Source organism: Clarias gariepinus, chromosome 1 (genome assembly GCF_024256425.1).
Source record: "Clarias gariepinus isolate MV-2021 ecotype Netherlands chromosome 1, CGAR_prim_01v2, whole genome shotgun sequence".
Classification (NCBI taxonomy): domain Eukaryota; kingdom Metazoa; phylum Chordata; class Actinopteri; order Siluriformes; family Clariidae; genus Clarias; species Clarias gariepinus.
In genome coordinates this window covers 32,049,775-32,065,069 of record NC_071100.1, presented here as the reverse complement: position 1 = coordinate 32,065,069, position 15,295 = coordinate 32,049,775, and the positions used below count along the sequence as shown (strand labels likewise).

At 37.1% G+C, this 15,295-nt stretch overlaps 1 protein-coding gene across 1 annotated transcript; it reads right to left on the bottom strand.

Annotated features, from left to right (window-relative positions):
• Window positions 1-300: 300 nt before the first annotated feature.
• LOC128528886 (polyunsaturated fatty acid 5-lipoxygenase-like) lies at window positions 301-9,625 on the bottom strand. Its single transcript, XM_053502054.1, has 14 exons — window positions 9,482-9,625; window positions 9,016-9,226; window positions 8,820-8,901; window positions 8,448-8,558; window positions 8,221-8,330; window positions 7,216-7,388; window positions 6,694-6,837; window positions 6,402-6,605; window positions 6,230-6,316; window positions 4,080-4,249; window positions 3,805-3,926; window positions 3,437-3,537; window positions 777-947; window positions 301-480 (listed from the first exon to the last, which is right to left on the bottom strand). The coding sequence occupies exons 1-14, from the start codon at window positions 9,623-9,625 to the stop codon at window positions 301-303; spliced, it is 2,010 nt and encodes a 669-aa protein (XP_053358029.1).
• Between the last annotated feature and the right edge of the window lie 5,670 nt (window positions 9,626-15,295).

Genomic DNA, 15,295 nt, shown 5'->3' with positions numbered 1-15,295 from the left:
ATGTGTCATGTTTTTAAAAAATGCAGCAACTGCTGATTACAAAATAAGAAACGAGGAGGATAAAAAGACCATAAAACTCAGCAGTACTATCAAGAATCATGCTACACCAAACTTAAGAATTAAATCATGCATCATATAATTAATGCAAAAAAAATAGAAAAAGGAAATAAATCCCACACACGCAAAAAAGCAAAACACTTACACTCAATTAGCATGTGGTTTTCTTTTACATTTTCAGAAATAATAAACATGGCACTGTTTTCAAGAAGTGCAGAATATTCCTATGTTTTTCAAGTCTCTCTATATGGCAATACTGTTCTCTACATATCTAGGACACAGATAAAGATACTGCGGTTTGACATTCTCAATCTCTTTTAGGATTTCCTCTTGAATATCCTTCAAATTCTGTTTGAAGTTTTCTATCATCTCTTGGGCTGGTGACTCAGTGAAATACTGTTCCACGTACTGCCCCAGAGAGACCTGAACATGATGGAAAGGCAGAGGGCAGAAAGGAGTTAAAATAAAAATTAGGAAATTGTAAAAAAAAAAAAAACTAAAAAGCACATAGCTATACATGTAATGAATGGAATAAAAACATAATAAGAAAGTAATCAATGGGAAGATTTTGTGTTGGATTAAATCATTCCATCAAGTTTACCTTGAACCTACAGGCAAAATCCTGTGCTTTATTACTGCATTTTATTTTGAGCCTGTTTTGCAAAAACATGTTTAAATAAATGGAGCAGGCCATTTGAGTGTTTCAAGTGTTGACTCACTGGGTTTGCCGGAAATTTTCCTAAAAGATATGTGACTGCCACTGCAATACATGACTGGTTTATATCCGGGAGTGTGCTCATGATCAACTCCATGGTGACACTGTCCTTGTCCGTGGGTGGAGGCTGGCGCATGGTGCAAGGTGTGTTGAATACCCACGAACAAAAGTCAAACTAGAATATCAAAGAAAAAAACCAAAGTCAATATTTAAACATGGAAGAGCATATTGCAGCAAGAGCTACACATTTTAGTGTAAATTCTGAAAAACTAAAACTTTTTTTTTTTTTTTTTTTTTTTTGCATGATTGTTTGATTTCCCCAAAATTGCCTCTTCCATCCCGTCATGACTGGCCTAATTGTAAAATTACATTTATTTGCTTGCTACTAAATTCTGTGACACACTTCTGTTTGAAATTGCAAATGTTTGATTTTGGCAAATTACTCAGGCTGACATGTGTATAGGTAAATCAGTGGTAGGCTTCCCACCTACCAGGAAATTTAATTCCCAACCACTGCATGTCTCTATAACCTTATAGTGGGTCACAAGCCTGGACAGAATGGAAGCATTATGCAAGGAAGGGCATGTGAATGCTGTGCCAAGGCATGCTGAAAAATGCAGTATTACATACACTATTTGTTCAAAGAAAGTTTCATACTTTACTATTCCTTAAAGGTCCTACACATCCCATTTTTCATTAAATGTTAATATGATCTTTGGGGTCCTAATGAAAAGTTTGTATTATACGTTAATTAAAAATTCAAAATTATTGTGTAAAAAAAACACTACTTTTACCTGGTAAAAACTAGCTCTGTTCTCAGCAACCTGTTTCAGTACATGCTAATTTAAATGCTCATGACCTCTGCTGAGACCCCCCCCCCCCCAGTTCTGTGGGGCGTGTCTTCACAACACACGTGGGGTATAGCCACGGAAGTGTAGTCCTGCAGTCCAATGCTTTGGACTGCATTACCCACAAAGCATTGCCCACAACGCAGTGCTTTGTGGGTAATGCAGTCCAAACTGGAAAACTATGGAATATAGAGCCTGAGCCTGTTTTCTTCAGTCGTTTTTGGTTTGATTTAAGTATGGAACCTACGCGGAAGTTTGTAATATCGCCTGACAACGCAGAAATTGAAAGAATGGACATGCATCGACTCGATTTGTCTCTCATCACTGCATGGGCATGAATTAACGGGCTGCGCTGCCGCGAGCAACAACAACATAGAGCAGAGAAGCTTACTGAGAGAGATACAGACGCGATGTGTTACAATCACCTCAATGCATTGTTTATTATAAACGGGCGATTAGGGATTATATAGAGACGGATGTACACAGAGAAGAAGCCATAACCATGTTCTATGAGAGTGTAAGTTAACTTACACTCCGCATTCATCGTGATTATTAGAAAAGGGGATCTGCAAAGAGTCATTTTTAGGAGCAGCTTCCTAGTAAAACCTGCTTTATATTGACCCGCGTTTATAAAGCAGTCTGGTGAAAAATGATTATCGCAAACATGAACGCATTTAGGTAAATCGGCGGGGCTTTAAAAACTAAATTCAGCCACTGCGTCCTCAGCGGCTCAGATACCTAACCCTAGGTAGGTACCCTAGGTCACTAACCCTAGGTAGTGAATGACGACTGCTGTGTTTGCTATTACACCCAACAACTGTACACAACACTCGCTTAGGCGCCATTTTGCTCCAGCGGCGAAAAAACAATGGCCAACAGCTTCTTCTCACTCGGGGTGGGTCTTTGCTAAAACACCAGTGTCAATCAACTAGTGTAGGAGCGGCCTCTGTCGGTGTGGCGTCACATTGACAGGCATTTGTGATTGGCCTGATTTCAGAAGGGGCATGTTATTGTAATAAATGAAAAGAAAACCACTGGACGGCTCTTTATCATCGTAGAGTGGTTGTGTATGCACTCTCCTAACACACAGTTCAGTCCAAACAGCTTAAAAAAGTGCATGTAGGCCTGTATGACCCCTTTAAGACAACCTTTACCTTTGATAAGTAATTTGGTGGTGAGCTGATGTGTGAATGAGCCCATGAGTCCCAGAGTCACTCTTCCCAATTTGAGTCCAAGAGTACGCCCATCAGGGAAGAAGAAAATCATGTAGCTGAATTTAAACCTGACCTAAGATCACGAGAGCCTTGTACATTGGGCACTATGTGTTGTGGGTGCATCACTTAATGTACCTTCTTACACTGGTGCACCCATCACTCTGGAATAAGGTCAATTTGGATTCATCAGACCACATGAGCTTTTTTCATTGCTCCTTAATCTAATCTTAATTCTTCCTAACAAACTGAAGCTTTTTTTCCCCAATTAACCTCACAAACAAATGTTTTTCTTTTGGCTGTACGGCTGTTTATCCCCAAACCTGTTCATCTTGCATAGTGCATGTAATTTCACTATTAAACATCGCTGGAATTTGTACTGATGTTTTAATTTTCAGTTCAACTTTATCAAAAGTTTAATTAATCTTTGTTTGTTTTTTTGCTTTGCCTAATGCTGGCCCGCAAATTGACAATTCTGAAGGGAATATATTAACGATGGCTAGTATATTTCAGTAACTGTTTTTATGGTGGATTTTTTCTTAATGGTTTACTACACATGGCAACTTGATTTTTATAAAACAATACAATAGTGATATGTCACTTACCTGCGCATTGTTGATTGCTGCATGTTGTGCAGAGCTGGTGAAGATTATCACGCCCAACAGTGTGATCAGTTCCTGCTTATTTTGTAGTTCATTAGGCAGCCCTGTCACACATAAATTATAAGACTTAATAATATTATTTATTATGTGAAAGGACAAATGCTGTTGAATGCAATACAGTGTTACAGTTCAGATTATTTAGATTACCTCACGTCTGTTCTAATAAATAAATGATAATAAGCAATATTTGTTTTTCATAATTTTATTATTTTATTCAGGTTTTAGCACAGACCCATAACCACTGAACCACCACTGCTCCACAGTTATTTACATGACACAAGGATTATATATTGTTTGTTTAGGAAACTAACCAAAGTTAGAAGCATTTGCAAAGCCTTCCTTAACTATATCTTTAATCCATGCCTGAAGTTCTAAATCCTGCATCACTTCACTGTCACTTCTGTAGTATAGAGACACTATGCTGGAGACAAACCTATAGGGAAGAAGGAAAAGAGTAACTTACAATACTTTCTGTGTCTCCAGAATCAAGCAAGCATAACATTTATTATGGCGTAAATTAATTTTACTGCATAATTATGACAAAAAATAATAGCTCTAAAGGACTGCATTGAGACTGGACTCTTACTTTTCAATGGCATCCCAGAGCTTCAAGCTGTAATCCCTGTAGAAGTACTTATTGAGTTTAGAAACATCACGGTCTCTGAGGTCACAGTATGGTTGGAGAGAGCGGTAGGTCATGAGGTTATACTCCTTCTGAGCCAACATCAGCAGCCCATCACCACCTGTGGACACTGCCTGAAAGGAAAGCATGCCTATGTATTTACTACTGATCTACATTGTGTCTAAGAAGTAAGGAACTAATGAGAATGTGTTGAACAAATATGTTGAGAAGAAAAAAAAACACATTTGACAAAATGTGCTGCCAATTGTGTAGCTCTAGGGAACATGAATAGTTAGGTATGAGAAATTGACTAAGTCTGACTTGTTTTGTCTTTTCCTCTTTTATTTGTATCATTATCATTATTATTTCTATTTAATTGTCTATAATGTTTTACTTTTCTTTCATTTTGAATAGAATTGGGTTAATGAACTTGAACACAAAAAAATTGTTCTTCTATTATTGTTTGCAAGTTAAAAGAATATAATGTTAAGGTACCGGAACTTTCTTCAAGACTTTGTTTGTGGGGTGGATGATATCACTGGGACACATCAGGGTTACAAGTCACAAGTTAGATTATGGTGAAGCCAAAGATTTTGTTCACAGGATTTACTTGTCAGATTGTCACTCATTCAGGCATTTATCAGGCATATTCGTATTGGCATTTTCTCTGTGCTCAATATGAAACAAAGAACAAAGAGAAAAACAAAGAAAAGTGCTCTTCGAAATGTAAGATTATCTGCAAGTCTTGCAGTGAGTTAATGAAATCTGTTGGTCCTCGAATGGAAGAAGTATGGTGATCTTCGTGTTTGTGTTGATGACAGGACCGCTGGCTTAATGACAGGATGATTAAGGATGCTCACCACTTAACTCATCATGCAGACTGCTTGGCGGCCTTAGGTGGGAATGTGTAATTTTTAGCACAATGGATCTTATCTTCGGCTTCTATGATATCACAGTGGAGGAAGACAAAAGTTTACAGCCTTTACAATGCCTGTGGGGCTCTTTGAGTTTTATCGCTTACCACCATTCTGCAATAGTCCTGCTAGCTTTATGTGCCTAATGATAAACATTTTTGACGATCAAAATTTCTTGACGTTACTCTGCTATCTGGATGACCTACTCGTGTATGCCCCAAATGAAAGTGAGGCCATCAAGAGGCTTGAGATGGTATTCAGTAGGCTCAGAGAACACCAAAAAAGTGTCATTTTATATGGAGAAGCGTGCATTTTTTAGGGCACATAATTGACAGTTCAGGGGCAGCGACCGACCTAGACCGGCATTATTGGAGTAGTGACAGTCTGATTTAATGATAGAGGATAGGGTAACTCCATACCAGAGGAAAATTAAATTGTTTCCTACAGTAGGATGGTTTTGTATTACCAGAGTTTAACTGCCGCGCCAGGGAACAAGAGGGCCCCAGAGAAAAGTGCAACGTACAGTAGTCCTGATGACTGGAAGGAAGAGCACAGTAGGTCCTTCCAGCATTTAAAAGCTGCTTTGATGAAGTCCGTGGTGCTGACACATCCTGATTTCTATCGCCCGTTTATTTTGTCCACTGATGCGCCCATGGACGGGTTAGGCGTTGTGCTGTCACAGGTTGCAAAGGTTGAAAGCCCAGCTAATTGGTTCCGCCAGCAAAGTTCAGGCAAGATATCCTGCTCACCGATTTTTTGGCTTTGAAGTGGTCCGCTTGTGACAAATTCGACCACTGGCTGAAGGTCACAAATTTGTTGTTTGGACAGACAACAATCCTTTAACTATCTTTAACTATTTTCTTTCATTATGCAGGTCACAACAGGTGTGCACGATGGAGCAGGACACCAGGGCCATGGTCAGACAACGCACCTGGCAAGGCATAAATTCTTTTGGGTCTATACAATAAATTATACAATTAATGAATTAAGGCACCTTTTGCAAGGCATTGCAAAGGCCTGATCAACCTGCTGGTCCCTCCTTTCCCTGTGAGTGGGAAACATATCTTATTGCACAATGTTCTGGATAACAGTTGGGCTAATGTCTCTATTGTATATTATCCCTGTAATAGTCAAACTTATTGAGTTTTTTGACATTTGCAGGTCACTTCAATCAGTGTATTTTCTATTGCTGAGGCATACCTGTTTAAAGATACCATCACTAGAGATGAGACTTGTGCGTGCACGGCAGTTTATCACCAGGGTGTGCTTCAGATGAGGAATGAGCAGCTTAGACAGAGAGGGAGAGATAAACTTACTTTTATTCCTGATAATTTTAGTATTAAAGAAAGCTTGTTCATACTTTACAACTAACCTTGTATATAGGGTGGACTGCAGGGAGTTGACGCAATGTGGCCACACAGAACACCTCTGCTATAAGATGAGTCCGCAGCAGGTGTGACAGAACCTCCAAGATCTGAAATTCGGCATGACGGACCCACATTTTAGCCAATAGCCAAGCATCATCTCGATCATTGGGGAGAAAGATAGGTGTGTTCTTGGTAGGATTCTGTACAAGCTAAGAAAAAGAAAAAGTGGGAGTAATGAGACTTTAATTTCATTAGTTAAGTGTTGCCTTTAGTTAACAGACTTGGTGAAAGCATTACCTGTATAGCAATGGGAATTAGGCCTTTGTCTGGATGTTCATACAGTAAACACAAAGGTGCTGCTATATACTGTTGCTTCCCATGGATCACATTCCCAGGGATCCCATCCAGTATAGCATAGTCCACAAGGTATATATTCCCAGCCTTTGTGGAAAGAAAGAAAGATTCTTGTTGCCTTCAGTACCTGGACATGGATGAATGCTGTTGTATTGGTACAAAGATTTATTTTTATGTTTGATTAATTTCCTTGTATTACAGTGAGATGGTCAAACTGTACCCATTACGTAATGGAATGTAAAAAGGGGTGTTTCCAAGATATGAAAACATCTGATGTACCTCCCATTTTATTTTTTATTTTTACATTTTTATGATGCTGTGACCCTAGGTGTGAATATATACTATATATGTGGTATCCAGTGACCAGTGTATTATGGGTAACCAGGATAAAGTGGCCACTAAAGACAATATGAACATTTTAAAGGGTGTATGGCATCCATGGAGAAATTATGCACTACAACTTACCTCTAGCTCTTTATCCAGGGTGGTGTTGGGGTGTAAGAAGTCCTGCACCATGTTTCCTTGAACGGCCAAGTTGGACGGCAGTTTTCTGCACCTCTGGATCATTCTGGGATTCGCTCCATTCATGAACTGATGGACAAAAAAACTGTCCTCTTTCCAGTGTTCCTTAATGTATTCTAATAACATCAATAAGACATTTAGGTTCAGTTAGTATTTTTATGTGTTGTGTACAGTTTAAGCAGGAGGTCTTAAATATAGGAAGCCCGTGACTTACAAACAAGTTACGAATTTCTGCATATATAGGAATGGACCGCGGATCTATAAACATTCGTAGATGCGAACAAATCACAGAAGTACTGTAGCTCACATGTATTGTAAAAAAAAATGGATACTGCAGTGCACCAGATATCAATATTTACAATTATATACAATACTTTCAGCGTGTAAGTGAATGTACAAAATCTCAGAAGTCTGGTATATTGTATATGTTTGCATGTGGGTGTAGTGGTGCGGGAGAAATTAGTTGGTCCCACCAGTTTAAATCAGTCCAGGAGCATTGGTGATAGAAAATGGCTGTCCTAATGGTGAATAATTCTAATTTCAGAAAATCAAAAACAAAACAGAGTTTATTGTCAGTTCTCTGAGACAAAATGGTGTCTGGGATTTTCCTTGCGATTTAAAGGTGCAGAGTAAACATTTACATTTCACTGTGAGATTAATTTCGTTATGTGCAGTACTCAAGTGGATTGGTACGCATTACATTGTATATTCGTGTCAAAGGCCCACTTTGTCGGACTTAAGAACAAATCCGACTTATTCATGCTCCCGGAACGGAACTCGTTCGCAAGTAGGGGGCTTTTTTAGGGGACCAACATTTACTGCTTATAATATGTTATAATGAATAGAAAAACAATAAAATCACTGTGTGCATGTGTGCACGTTTCTGTGTGGTTGTGTTTGTTAGAAATCACTTGTTTTGAATAGGAAAGAAATGATCACAGTTACCACCTGCAGTGGGACTCTTAGGCAGTGCACAAAATATGTAGTCAAAAGCTTCCAGGTTATTCCACGACATATTTTTTAAGGAGACCAGCTTCAATAGAGATAGCTCCACAAGTCTGAGGGTCATTAAATTAAATGTTATATTTAATTTAAATTGATAAAACACTTTGTAAGATTGAATTAATATTATTTATGTAAACTATTAAATGTATATAAAATTTAATGCTGCTCACATATCCTTAAAGTCCTTTGCCTTCTCAAAGTTGACACGTACATCTGGGGGGAGATCATTTTCTGATTTGAAGTCTACGCATTTGGGAATTCCTGGAGCCCAGACTTGCCATCTAACACAAAACAACTAACACATTTATTTCATATCAAATAAGTTAAAAAATAAAATTATTCATTAGCATTTCCATCCATAAGTTATCATAGTGTTTTTTACACTATAAAAATGCTATGCTATAGCACTTAGTCTATCTCTAAAGTGTTTATTATTAAAACTTTTGCCTATTGTGCAATCCCTTCAAAAATGTTAATGCAAAAGGAAAAGTGGTAAAACTATGTTCAATTTAAGAAGATTTCTGGTGCTAAAATATACACACCTAAAAGTTTTCTCTCTCTCCTGCAGTTGTGCATTTCTATGAGCCAGCTCTTGGGGCAGGATCTCATCAAACAGCCTTTTAGCTGTGAAAGAAAAAGAGAGAAAGAAGCCACTATTAGGAATTATCACCCTGAATTAGAGTGAGATAAAATCTTGAAAATATTTTTGAGAGTTTTTAAGTAGTTGTTAGAACTGACCTGTGCCATCACGGATTTCTACTTTATCATTTTCCCTTAACCAGCGGTAACAAGGGAATGTTTGTGTTCTTTCTCCTTCTGATTGTGTGACTTTCACATACCTGCAAAACCAGTCATCTTCAAAATTTAGTATCTCACATTTTTTCATCTCCAATCGTACAAGGAGCACACGACCGAGATGAATAGAGCTCCAAACTTTATATTCATGAACCTGTAAAGGAACGAAATAGAAAAAGGGAAATACAATTCATGTAAAATATATGAAAGCTATGCCTTGTCTATTAAATCATGCCTATTATGAATATAAATGAATAAGCAATGTCTATTGAAAAGGTATTAAAATTTTAGCTAATTTTAATTGCTCAGTTTGATGTTTGACTTATATACCTAGTTGTATTAAAGTATAATGAATAAAAGTAGCCTTGCTACATATTCAGTACAATTAGTCCTTTGCACTCTTACTTACTTTTCCCTGACACAGACCCCAGACATGTTTGTCCAGCAGCTTCCTTTCACTCTCTCCATTCTCTCCCACCAGGGTAACATACACATAGTTAACAGTACCTGAGTACTTCAAGGTTCCTGTAGCCACGGTCACGTTGTACTCCATCTGTGCACAGAATTCACATAAAATCTTGCACATGAAAAATGCTTCCTTAATTATGATACACATTTCTCACAGCTCCTGATTTAAATTTAAAATGATTGATAATGCAAACATCAACATGCTTTCTACAATAAGAGCCTATTTGAGTAAAAGGTTATTTGCAACTTATAGAGCAAAAGCAAAAAAACGTAATAAATAAAAGCAACGGAAAACTTTTTACAATCAATATTTACCTAATAAGCCTTGTTAGTGAAGTCTTGTGATTTACTATATATTCACCTTTTCCTTGCGCTGGCTTTTGATATTTGATGAACTGAAATCCAATAGCTGACTTTTGCAAACTTTGGGTTTTTCCCCACTTTCTCACTCTCTTTTATTAAGTAGGTCCTCCTTCTAGCTGTCTTCTTTCTGATGCATGGCTACACCCATCACTAAATCAATAAATGATTTGCCCAGATAAGGTATCATAAAATACCCAACCCCACACCACACCACACACATTTTCCTCTATGTAAATTAAATATTTTACATAATTACATATTTTTTGCATTTGGGTTAATTCCAAAGTTAGATTTAATGGAGTTGCTGGAACAGCTTTGGGCTCCATAGTTTCAGGGAAAGAATTAGGTGATTCTAATGGACTCTGTTGAAATTACATCAAAAAACTGTTTTGTATATTTAAAAATTTTATACATTTCAAATGGGAAATATGATAACTCACAATTGATGTAAGAAAGACATTTAGAGCCCAATTTAAAAAGGAAAGTAGCAAGAATGAACAAACATTTCTTTATAAAATAACATGCTAAAATATCTGTACACTTTTAAGATGGGTTTTCATGTTCTGGTAATGTGAATGACTACATTTCATCTAATGGAAAGGTCAATGTAAAGCACATTGCACAGCCAAAAAGAAGTCATCTCCTGGAGTTTACTAAGTAAATATTTAAGAGCCTTCCATAATTATTGCATTGATTAATATGGTTCAGCTGGAAACAAGTTATTTAATCTTAACCAATGCAGTAAGTAGCTTCTCATTTCTTAAACAACCATGTCAGAGATATCCTGTAATTGTGGCAAATATGTTACTCTGTTTCATAAACGTCAAATTGTTGTCCTGCATCAATTAAAGAAAACAAATAAGAAGATTGCTGAAAGTATTAAAATTGGGTTAAGAACTGTATTTGCATTGCTATAAACTGTAAGGATAGTGGTGAATCATCATATTAGACATAGAAAGGTGTTTGGACAAATGTTTGGAATGATCATGATCAGAGATCCTCAGGACTGGGATCCCACAGGGTAAAACAAAAAGGTTTAACATCCCAAATGTCCTACACATACCATAAGACCTGTCTAGAAAAACTGGACAGGTGCCAACAAGAAAAATTAAACTAAGAGCAGAATTCAAAATGCCAGTTTCATGTGCATCTGTTAAACTTACTTTAGATTATAACTTTGTTTATACAATGTTTCTTCTCAGATTAGCACGAGTTAGAGTTAAAGTTCCAGATTATTCGGTTTCACTAATATACAGTATATTAAGTCCCCCAGCATGAGGCAAAAAGTGTGTAAACAGATCTTTCTGGCTGGCTGTTAAGACGCTGATCAGACAGTTGTGTTCAAATCCTGTTGTCAATAGGTTTTTTTTTAGTCTGGAGGTTTCACCATGCAGCCTCATGACAATACATTTTTTACAAGCACTGTCTGATTGGTAAGTTGTTCTTTTACTTAAAACTTAGATCTGCTATGTGGTCATATGAATCCCATAGGGTTTGGAGCTCCATACACATGCTTTACATGTCACATTAGCATCCATGGCATACAGTAAATACAGTTGATAGTATCACAAATTTACATGTTTATTTTAGAACCACTTTAAAGACCACTGTTTGTAAAGTGAAGGACATCTGGTGTGGAGGTGTTTGTTCAAAAAAAAGGAACAAAAGGAGAAGAGGAGAAGAGATGGTGGAGAAAGGATTGTGTGAAAGCACAATCTAAGGAACATTTGCGAAAACCCTAACAAATTGTTTTTATGGTATTTTAATGCTTAATAGAGGTGTGCCTCAAGACTGAGATCTTACAGAGTAAAACAAAAAAGATTTTGCTGTCCGAAATGTCAGTTCTGCAGAAACTTAACAGGTACAAACAAGCAAAAAGAACTAAGAGCAGAATAAAAAGTACCACTATTCTTTATGACAGCACAGTCAAGCGTGGTTGTGGTGATAATTTGCTGTAAGTTTTGTATGAAAACGTATACAATATATGAGAAGTAAAAACTACGATTTTTTTAACTTCTCTATAATGTTAAAAAAATATGTTTGTATGTGTTCATAATAAAGCCTTGACTATTATATAACTTCTATATTTTATCTTAAACTGCACAAGGTTATAAGACTTTGTCTGAAAATAAAAAAAAATGCTCCAAGTTAACAAACAGAGCTTACTCAATGACAGTTAGAAATGTTTTATGAGATCCCAGACTGCAAGTCACTTTGATTATTGTGAGAATCTGCTCTCTAGCTTCTGGGCTTAGTCAAATTTCAAATTGCAGGATGGTAGGGCAAACACATTTATTTTGTACCATAAGAAGGGGCTGATCGGCACAGAATTGTATATATCTAAGAATTGTTTATACCAGCCAGTCCCCAGTCACGGGTTGAGCAATTGGTGGATCTTAAGTTGAACCTCCTGAGTTTCAAATGGTTGTAGGATGTTCCCAAGCCTTTTTTCACCTACAGCTATTTCATCGGTGCTTCTTTGGAACTTCGGGAAAAAATAGAAATTAAGGGGAATACAATAAGAAAATGAAGATTGCTCAAGTTTAACCGAGAAATGTCCCAAACATTCTATCTGCAAAACTGCACAGGAGAAAAAAAAAAACAAGCAAAAAAAAGTGACTGTTTAAACATTAGAGAATAAATCTTTATGTAAGCATGGTGGCATCTTAAGAGAGTCGTTTACCTAGTGCTGTCAATCAATAATTTTTTTGTATGCTTTTTATTATGAAACTTGCTAGCAGAAACATATGGCTTTAAACATATTTCATCCATCTATTCACAAATGTGTTAAGGTAGCAATTAAATACAAGAGAATTAATTATAATTAATTATAATTTTAATTATAAAAAACAGTCATAATAGTGCTAAACCGATCCACAATATAATAAAATAAATTGAAATTTAAATGTTTTTACTGACTGAAGCAAACTTACACACCAGCTGGACCATTAAAAGTTTGAGTGAGGGTAATGACATATTATTATCCAAAGAGCAAAATATATGTGAAGATTTACAGTGGCAGTAAATATTTGCTACAAGAATAATCAAGTACTGTAGCACTGTTTATATGCATAAGAAGGCTCAAAAGTTAACAAACATGATTAAGAGAGAAAACCATTCACACATGCCCGAGAAGAGAACAGACAAACATAGAGAGAGAATCTTCTTTGTCTTTCGGCTGTTCCCTTTCAGGGGTCGCCACAGCGAATCATCTGCCTCCATTTAACCCTATCCTCTGCATCCTCTTCTCTTACACCAACTAACTTCATGTCCTCTCTTACTGCATCCATAAATCTCCTCTTTGGTCTTCCTCTAGACCTCCTGCCTGGCAGTTCCAACCTCAGCATCCTTCTACCGATATATTCACAATCTCTCCTCTGAACATGTCCAAACCACCTCAGTCTGGCCTCTCTGACTTTATCTCCAAAACATCTGTCACGACCCGCTCGTTTAAGGTTGCAACATAAAAGGGGATCACACCAAAATATATAATTAATAAAGACTATTTATTTATTGATATGAATCCAAGTAAAAATAATCAACATAAAGTCTAGGGATAAATAAGCAAACAATCATAAACAGAACTTAATCTACATGTTACAAAAAAAAAGAAATGCACAAGAGAAAACACAAAATTAAAGAGTCAGCAAAAAGGTGACATTACACAACAGACCCACTCCTGAGACTCCCTCCCCACAGAGCCTCGCCTCAATTAACCCCCACAGAGTCTTATATAGGATGCCAATTAGCGACTAATTATAGGATAGGCCAATCAGGATCAGCTACTCTCTTCCCAGTAGGATATGAAGAAATCTCAGGGTCGTCACACCTCCCAATCCAAAAGGAGGTTATCTAAAGAACCGACAAAAACAATAAAAATATACACCAACCAAAACACTAATTTAATAGATAACATTTTATAATTTAGAAAACTAATACTCATCTCCATAAATTCCACTCCACTTCACTCTCAGACCCCTGGGCCCTAGGATATCAGAGAGGAAACTAGAGAGAAAAAGAGGGAGATTGAAAACAAAAACGAAAGAAAAAAAACTAAAGGAGAGAGAGAAAAACAAAACAAAAAAACTAAAGGAGAGAGAGAAAAAAATATATATATACCCAACACTACTGGGATACCTTTACCGCCGGGAAAGAGCATCAGCAACCATGTTGTCTTTGCCACGAATATGTTTAAGGAGTAAGTTGAATGGCTGTAAAATAAGACTCCATCTCATGAGTCGTTGATTCTTACCACGCATTCGATTTAGAAAAGTCAAGGGATTATGGTCGGTATAAACAATGATAGGACCACAGATTGAAGTTAAGTAAACCTCAAAATGTTGAATGGCTAAAACCAGGGCTAATGCCTCTTTTTCAACCGTAGAATACACTTGTTGGTAACGATTACATTTTTTGGAAAAATAGCTCACCGGATGTTCAATTCCCTTAGCATCTTCTTGCAAAAGAACTGCACCAGCACCATAGGCACTAGCATCAATGGCAAGCAAAAATGGTTTTTCAAAATTTGGTGCCATCAACACAGGAGCATTTGCTAAAAGAGCTTTAGCATTATCAAAGGCACACCGACACTGCTGTGACCATTCAAATGGCTTCTTTGGACTTAATAAATCTGTTAAAGGGGCAACTACACCTGCAAAGTTTTTACAAAACCCCCTATAGTATCCTACCATCCCAAGAAAACGTCGTAACTCACGTCGAGTAGTGGGAGCAGGAAAATTACAAACGGCTTCCACTTTTGCGTTGTTCGGTTTTACACATCCTCCACCAACCACCTTCCCTAAATACATCACTGTAGCCTTACCAAATTCACACTTGGCCAGATTTATGGTTAAATTTGCCTTAACCAGACGCTTAAAAAGTTCATTAATTTGTGCAAGATGTTCAGACCAAGAAGAACTGTACAAAACAATATCATCCAGGTAAGCTTCACATCCCGTCAACCCAGACAACACTCGATTTACTAACCGCTGAAATGTAGCTGGAGCGTTTCGAACTCCAAAGGGCATAACAGTATACTGTAAGAAACTATCAGGTGTAACAAAAGCAGATAGTTCCTTAGCACGAGATGTTAAAGGCACTTGCCAATATCCTTTCAGGAGATCGAACTTGCTGACAAACTGTGCAGAACCCACATGATCGACGCAATCATCAATTCTGGGTAAAGGGAAACAATCAGGTTTTGTGAGAGAGTTAAGTTTCCTATAATCTGTAATCTTTTTGAAGCAACTTCCTTTTTATAGGGTTTACTCGATATGGATGTTGCTTTACTGGTTGAGCTATACCAACATCGATGTCATGTTCGATGACATGAGTTCGAGTAGGAACATCAGAAAAAAGACAGGAGAAAGAACTTATCAAGTTAATTATATCA